Source organism: Mytilus galloprovincialis, chromosome 2 (assembly GCF_965363235.1).
Source record: "Mytilus galloprovincialis chromosome 2, xbMytGall1.hap1.1, whole genome shotgun sequence".
Classification (NCBI taxonomy): domain Eukaryota; kingdom Metazoa; phylum Mollusca; class Bivalvia; order Mytilida; family Mytilidae; genus Mytilus; species Mytilus galloprovincialis.
This window is the reverse complement of record NC_134839.1, coordinates 18,183,489-18,191,857: the sequence shown is the minus strand read 5'-3', so window position 1 is coordinate 18,191,857 and position 8,369 is coordinate 18,183,489. Positions and strand designations below refer to the sequence as shown.

Here is an 8,369-nt window from a genome sequence, read left to right as displayed (position 1 = left end):
ATGATAAGCATATATACTTAAGCATGATTAAAAACTTGTAAAATGCATAGCATAAAAAAGGGGGTATGATCTAAATATTACTATAACTCGCATATGCTTGTCGAAATCAGAGGTCTATGTAGTAGTTATTAGATTGATTTTGATGGATAAATCGAAAATGATGAACATCAGGAAAACCACGAGCACGTAGAGAACATCGAATTTCGTGCATTAGAAATATTGGAATTCTGCTTAATATAGCTCAGACTTTAAGATTTCCAAGTATATTTAGCCAGTGCACTAGGCTGAACCGTCTTTCACTTGCAAAGTTAAGTTTCAGTGTTTCAGATTTGTGTACCATCCTGAACCAATCCCAGGTTTTTGTGGAGCACTGAGTGATGATTCCAGACCGATTTTTACCCGTACATGTAACTATCGACAATTAGAGTCTGAAAATTACTAGATTGATTTCAATATAACAATGCTTTAATTATTTGCCAGCTTAGTATTTATCGATTCAAACATAACTCAGATACGTAAAAATGATATAAATGACAAAATTTATACGGGTAGATAGAGTATTGATTTTTGGTTTAATGGAGCAATCATTCTTTGTATCCCAACTGAACCTTAATCATTGAACATAACACAATTTGATCACATCCTGATTGACTTTACCTGTAGAATCAGGTTTCTTTGGAAATAAAGTCATTATCATTCTGTTTCCACCAAAGGAGTTTATTTACTAAATATTATAAACAATTAATAAAATATTTTTATAGTGTATTGATTTTAAGGAAAAGCTAGATGATTCTTGGAATTGTCTAACATCTAGAGATAGATTGGGATGTATTATTATCTACACTGGAAATATTGAAAAAATGTCGAAAACCAATAAGGTTTCGCCAGAGAGTAAGTAATTATGTTTTATTGATCTTCATCTTTTCTTGAAAGTTTGATTGATTGAGTTATTTTTTGCTTGCTACACGTAAAGAAAGTGGCAAATTTTTCGTACATATTCATGAAGATTTTGAAAATAGAAAAAAGAAGATGTAGTATGATTGCAATTGCCAATGAGACAACTCTTCGCAAGAGACCGAGTAACACTATAGGTCACCGTACGGCTTTCAAGATACACACCATCACAATAGATCTCCAGATACTACTAGCACCAACAAAGAAAGAGACATACGAGATAACAGCGAAAATAATATGAAAATATTTATAGAGTTCAGGGCGATTCCAAGAAACAATAAGCCCTGAAGAATTCATATTCTGCGCCTAAACAATTTAACCAATGTATACAATGTGACAATACCCACAGAAACTACAGTACCAAGTAGAAACAAGAAAGCACATAGAGACCAGATGTGTCAAACTAAATATTGACCTTATGATAAGGAGCGTGATTCAACAATGAACAAATCATAAAGCCCATACCGCATAGTCAGCTTTAAACGGCCGAAAATGACAAGAGTACTTGGCAATTCAAACGAGAAAACAAATAGCCTAATATATAAAAGCCTATACCGCATAGTCTATAAACGGCCCAAAATTACAAGTGTACTTGGAAATTCAAACGAGAAAACAAACAGCCTAATTTATTAAAGTTTGAACCCAGTTCCATTCCAAATATTCATTCCTACACCGTAGCAAGCTGAATAATTCGTTACAATATAAACAATAAAGATTCTTTATGCTGAGTGCACTTGAAAACTGGCTATCTCTTCTAAATGGATTTTTTTTTTATTTCTGCTATAAATCTATCCATGCAGATGTTTCTTTCCGTGTAAGAGCAAAGACTGGTCGGCTCGGATTCAGAATAATGTGTGGTCATATTTCCTCCTGTGGACGCCTATACCTTGTGAACTACAAGCACGATAAATAGACAATAACTGTTTAGTGTCTTTAAATATCAGCTGTATTTGTACGAGGCTAGGAAACAAGGTGTATGCGAGCTTGTAGCGAGCTATTCCACCTGTTTCGAGCCGAGTACAAATACAGCTGATATTTAAAGACACTAAATAGTTATAGTCTTTATCCTGCAATTATTCTGTATATTATTTGTGTTTTGAAAGACACAAAAACACATATTTTGCATTTATTTTCAATTTGTAATCCCCTGAGGCCCGTATAGTAATACGATATGTAGTAATCACACATTCAGCAGAAGACGGGTTCGCAAAAAATGGTCGAATGGTCAACAATAATACATCGCTCAAGGTGAATAATTATCTATTTTAACATAACAACTAATTTCAACAGTAAAAACAAATAACAAAACATTGTCCAATTTGAGACAGGAGTGTACGAGTTGTCCTACGCTTCAGACTCGACATTCACTAAAAATGCATGCTGACATTGACATGGTTGTTTTTGTACATTCAAGTGTTGAAATCGTTAGTTGTCATCGTAGAAAAGACTGCTGTTCATGTGTGTATGTTATCAGAAAATTGGTGTGATTCTTATTGCTCTAAAGAAATGTTTGAAAACAAACAGAACGTATAAAAGTAATCGTTAATTCGCAATTGATACGTCATTGGAATGCGACTCCAATACACATTCTGAGGTCACGTAGGTTCAAACAATACTCAGTCCGGCAGTGGGCGGAGCTTTAAAGCGATATCTGTATAGTATACAGATACATCATAGCGATATCTGTAGGGCTGTATCTGTATAGTAGAACACCCAATTGCAGGATAAAACTCCTCTTCTGCGTGTCGATCTAGTATAGACATCAATCAACTGTCGATCACTGTATCTTGACATTTTATCTATTGTGTCTGTTTGTTTTGTTCGCGCATCGTTGTCATTATAATGGAATTTGTTGTGACTGTCATACAAGCGAGAGGTTTAGCCAGCTATAAAACCAGGTTCAATCTACCATTTTCTACATTAAAAAATGCCTGTACCAAGTCAGGAATATGCAAGTTGTTATCCATTCGTTTGATGTGTTTTAGCTTTTGATTTTGTCATTAAATTACGGACTTTCCTTTTTGATTTTTCCTCGGAGTTCAGTATTTTTGTGATTTTACTATTTTTATATCATTTAAGTCATGTTTAAGTATTTGTAAATCTGATCCTGCTGATCATTTTTCTGCTTTTAAAGTTTATATCTACAGCTTGCTTTGAAGAAAAATACTAGGCCGGAAAAAAAGAAAAAAAATGTGGTTCAAACTATCACTAAAAAGCTCGAATTCATATAAATGTGATATTTTGCCGACACTGTTTAAAATATCTTAATTCAAAGCCAGCAAAATAGCATATTTTGGCAATTCTATAGAAATGGTTATCTTACCGGCTCCAGAAATCATAGTGAACTTGTTATTTTGTCGGTTCTTTGAAAAGAGGGAAATTTGAAATTTACTTTTGGAAAGGTCTATCATTATGTAAAATGTGCACACCAGAATCAAATAATTACTGATATACCAGTATTTAACACATTTATCAATCATAGTGAAAATAAGAATTTATAACAAAAAAATATAAAAATATTGAGCATCTCAGATATATTGAAATGAAATCGTATTAAAACATGTAGCTGAAATTTATTTTTTATTAATAACTGTATGTTATAAATAAAAATACCCGTTTAGATTTTCATTGCATCAAAAATTTGATAAAACATTATACAATATAACAAAAAGTTAAATTTAAAATGTTTAAATCAAACTAAGAGTTACTTGCTTTTGAAATAATAGTCCGTTCTTTGAATTGCATATGGGTAAACAAAAAAGTTAGCAATTTCTATAGACAAAAGAGTTCCATATGGTACCCCATGGAATAATCTGAAATATGCTTATTGTTGCTTTAGCTGTATGGTAAGGTGCCATATGGAACTCTTGCCCCTTTGATAATCAACGACTCCCCCACCCACAAAGCGTTTTTCAAGGTATGGGTAACAAAAAAAAAAAAAATGCATTTCATCCGATCCTTTGTTCTATTTCTAGCCATATCAGCCATATTTGAGATCAAACATTTCACACATTTTAAAAACAAGATACCCAATTGATGATTGTGGCCAGGCATGTTTGGTTAAATTTGGTCTGGTTTCAGAGAGGTTTGTAAAAATTAAAGGACGACGACAGACAACTGATGCCAATATATGGCAAAAAGCTCACTAGAGTTTGGGTTACTTTGTTTTTGATAAAAAAAAATCTTTGATTGAATTGATTTCACACTGTGTTTTTTGTCCAGGCACGCCGCAAGTCTTTTTTTAAATCCTTTGCCCAGGTGAGCTAAATAAGGAAAGAGTTCCGAATGAAAATAACGCGCCAAATTTCCAATGTTTAGCTATTGTCTTTGAATTATTTTCCTGACAGGGAAATATGATGAAAAAACTAAATGTCGAGAACTCAATTTGAATGGTTCAATTCATAAAAGTGGATGCTAGATGGATCAGATGTGTATTTGTATTCATATTGACAGAATTGATAAAACGTGGTATATATAAATTGGCTGCCTATATATTATAATTACTATAATATCATTATTTACATAAAACAGAAATACCTCATGCTTATAGACTATAACAGTTACTACGTTAATAGTAAACTCTCCCAAGATTCCTGTGATATTGACCTATATACAGGAAAAATTGTTTTGTTCCTGTGGCCGGTTACAAATAGACCCCCCTTTTTTGTGTGTGTTTTTTTTTAGTTATTGAATATTGTTCTTACAATAAACTGGTTGGGGTCATCTAAAAAATGTGTTGTTTAACAGTTGCAGATCTAGGGATCTAGAGAAAAGGGTTCCGGGGGTTGCTTTTGAATGGGGACATATAGTTGGACCCCCCTTTTGGGTCCTGGGTTGGGATCCCCCCCCCCCCCCTTTAAAATGTCTGGATCTGCCCCTGGTAAATATCCTGTTTGGAAATGTAATATATGTTTAGTAAACATATCGAAAAGTGCATTTGTTTCTGACAATAGTAGCAACTTAGTAGAGTGACTTTTCCAGAACAGGGGCAATTTATAATTCATGGACTGACAGACAACAGATCCACATCACAAATTTAAAACTATTTCTAGATGAAAGGCATTGTTATATGAATCAAAATTTCTATCTTCTATTGTATCAATGTTATATATATATTTTAAAAAGTCTCAATTTTTGTTTTTTTACAGATGAAACCTTTCAGTATGATCCTGACTTTGAAGGACCAATTAAAAACAGGTAAAATTCACTCCAAAGAACTTGAAATGTGAATCATTGGCAGATCCAGGGGGGGGGGGGTCTGGGGGTTGGAACCCCCCTTTTTTTGGCTGATCAATGAATTTGAATGGGGACATATAGTTGGAACCCCCCTTTGTCCTGGGTTGGGAACCCCCCTTTTTAAAATGGCTGGATACGCCACTGTGAATAGATTTTGTTATAATGCCTCCTGAAAGAAGAATGTACATTTGTATCATTCTTTTATCACAAATGAATTAGAAACAAGTACAATTATAAAAGCCTTGAAAAGAAACCAGAATAATGTTGATTAAAATTATTTTAGCTTCAAACAATTACATTTTAACATAAAAATAAGGCAAAAAATCCCAGCAGATATTCAAAATAGTTGATATACTCAGTTGACAATGCCATGACAAAAAGATATTATCTTAACTGCTTCACAAAACACTACATAGAAAAGTAAAAACACAGCAACACAAACCCCACACAAAACTGGGGGTGATCATAGGTGCTTCAAAAGGGTAAGCAGATCATGCCACAAACCCCACACAAAACTGGGGGTGATCATAGGTGCTTCACAAGGGTAAGCAGATCATGCCACAAACCCCACACAAAACTGGGGGTGATCATAGGTGCTTCACAAGGGTAAGCAGATCATGCCACAAACCCCACACAAAACTGGGGGTGATCATAGGTGCTTCAAAAGGGTAAGCAGATCATGCCACAAACCCCACACAAAACTGGGGGTGATCATAGGTGCTTCACAAGGGTAAGCAGATCATGCCACAAACCCCACACAAAACTGGGGGTGATCATAGGTGCTTCACAAGGGTAAGCAGATCATGCCACAAACCCCACACAAAACTTGGGCTGATCATAGGTGCTTCAAAAGGGTAAGCAGATCATCCTCCAATTATGGCATCTATCTTGTTGCTCATTGAATAAATGTCAGGGTTATCATATTACATGTACCATGGGTATTTGAATTTACCTAATTATTTGTTTATTTACAGATCATGCACAGATATCATCTGTTGTTTGTTGTTTATTATATTTATTGGAGGACTTGCAATAATTTCATACTTTGGTAAGTATAATAGATTTATCTTTACATAGGAGGTTCATTATAATATTTCGTTTAAAATAAGTTTCCCTTTTGATGTACAATCTATAGATAAAATATTTTCTGTTTTTTTATCATGTAGTAACTAAATTTGTTGCAGTTTAAGAAGCTAGGTAAATAAGAATAAAATTGCTTAATAAGTTAAATAACAAACATTTTTATACGCCTATATAGAACAAGGAATGTTTTGATGAATATATATGACAATTCAACATATTGTTTTAGGTGTGATGAAAACATCCACCCTTTGATTACATACATATGCAATTTTGTACGTTTCTTCATGAGGACTATAATCCTGTTTTCAGGGGGTATACTTTGGTTCCCATTGTTTTAAAATATCATTAATGAAAACTTTCAGAAGTCTTTTTTACTAGGTTTGTCTTAATACTAACATTTTCTGTTGAAAGTGGTAAAAACCTGATTTTTATTGAATGCATGTTTAACAAATCGAATTCTGTTGTAACTGACATTACTCATTAAAAATTGATCATAGTTTTATTGAACTATCAGAAGGAAATAATTGCTAAATATGGCTTCTGTTTATGCCACATGCAAAGATAATTATCGGTAACTACTGGATCTGAAAGGAAAATGGAAATGTTGCTGTTTAAACATTGATTGGAAGGTTTTGAGGCTGGAAAAAAGCATGTAATTTGTTTTTGAAAAGACTAGTAAAGGCATCCGATTTAAAAATAAGGATATGTGTTATGATTGCAAATGAGACCACTATATACAAAAGTTAAAATGAATTGAATGTAAGCAATTATAGGCAACCATATGGCCTTAAGTCTGCTTTGGCTGTTATCTGCTCTTTGGTCAGGTTGTTGTCTCTTTGACACACTCCCCATTTCCATTCTCAATTTTATTGTACTTCTTTAATACATGACCAGTTTTGAGACAGTGCTTTAGTGAAAAAATAATAATGCAACTTAGAGTACTAAATAAGAAAAAAAAATATGTAAAAATGGCAGTTCTAAGGTTTTTTTTTAACATAATTTCTTCATTCGTGATAAGTTTCTTTTTTAGCTCACCTGGCCCGAAGGGCCAAGTGAGCTTTTCCCATCACTTTGCGTCTGGCGTCCGTCGTCGTCCGTCGTCCGTCGTCCGTCGTCGTTAACTTTTACAAAAATCTTCTCCTCTGAAACTGCTGGGCCAAATTAAACCAAACTTGGCCACAATCATCATTGGGGTATCTAGTTTAAAAAATGTGTGGGGTGACCCCGCTAACCAACCAAGATGGCCGCCATGGCTAAAAATAGAACATAGGGGTAAAATGCAGTTTTTGGCTTATAACTCAAAAACCAAAGCATTTAGAGCAAATCTGACTGGGGTAAAAATGTTTATCAGGTCAAGATCTATCTGCCCTGAAATTTTCAGATGAATCCGACAACCCGTTGTTGGGTTGCTGCCCCTGAATTGGTAATTTTAGGGAATTTTTGCTGTTTTTGGTTATTATCTTGAATATTATTATAGATAGAGATAAACTGTAAACAGCAATAATGTTCAGCAAAGTAAGATTTACAAATAAGTCAACATGACCAAAATGGTCAGTTGACCCCTTTAGCAGTTATTGCCCTTTATAGTCAATTTTAACCACTTTTCGTAAATCTTAGTAATCTTTTACAAAAATCTTCTCCTCTGAAAGTACTGGGCCAAATTAATCCAAACTTGGCCACAATTATCTTTGGGCTATCTATTTTAAAAAATGTGTCCGGTGAGCCGGCCAAACAACCAGGATGGCCGCCACTGCTAAAATTAGAACATAGGGGTAAAATGCAGTTTTTGGCTTATAACTTAAAAACCAAAGCATTTAGAGCAAATCTGACATTTTGTAAAATTGTTTATCAGGTCAAGATCTATCTACCCTGAAATTTTCAGAGGAATCTGACAACCTGTTGTTGGGTTGCTGCCCCTGAATTGGTAATTTTAAGGAAATTTTGCTGTTTTTGGTTATTATCTTGTATATTATTATAGATAGATATAACATGTAAACAGCCATTATGTTCAGCAAAGTAAGATTTACAAATTAGTCAACAAGACCGAAATGGTCAGTTGACCCCGTTAGGAGTTATTGCCCTTTAAAGTCAATTTT

The 8,369-nt window shown here is 34.0% G+C and overlaps 1 protein-coding gene across 1 annotated transcript in view; it reads left to right on the top strand.

Moving 5' to 3' along the window:
• The first annotated feature begins 639 nt into the window (after positions 1-639).
• LOC143063035 (choline transporter-like protein 2) overlaps positions 640-8,369 on the top strand; it is a 40,499-nt gene continuing 32,769 nt past the window's right edge. The window contains exons 1-3 of the mRNA XM_076234946.1: positions 640-891; positions 5,103-5,151; positions 6,165-6,238. Coding sequence (XP_076091061.1) covers positions 861-891; positions 5,103-5,151; positions 6,165-6,238 — 154 coding nt within the window. The 5' untranslated portion in view covers positions 640-860. The remainder of the gene's footprint in view (positions 892-5,102; positions 5,152-6,164; positions 6,239-8,369) is intronic.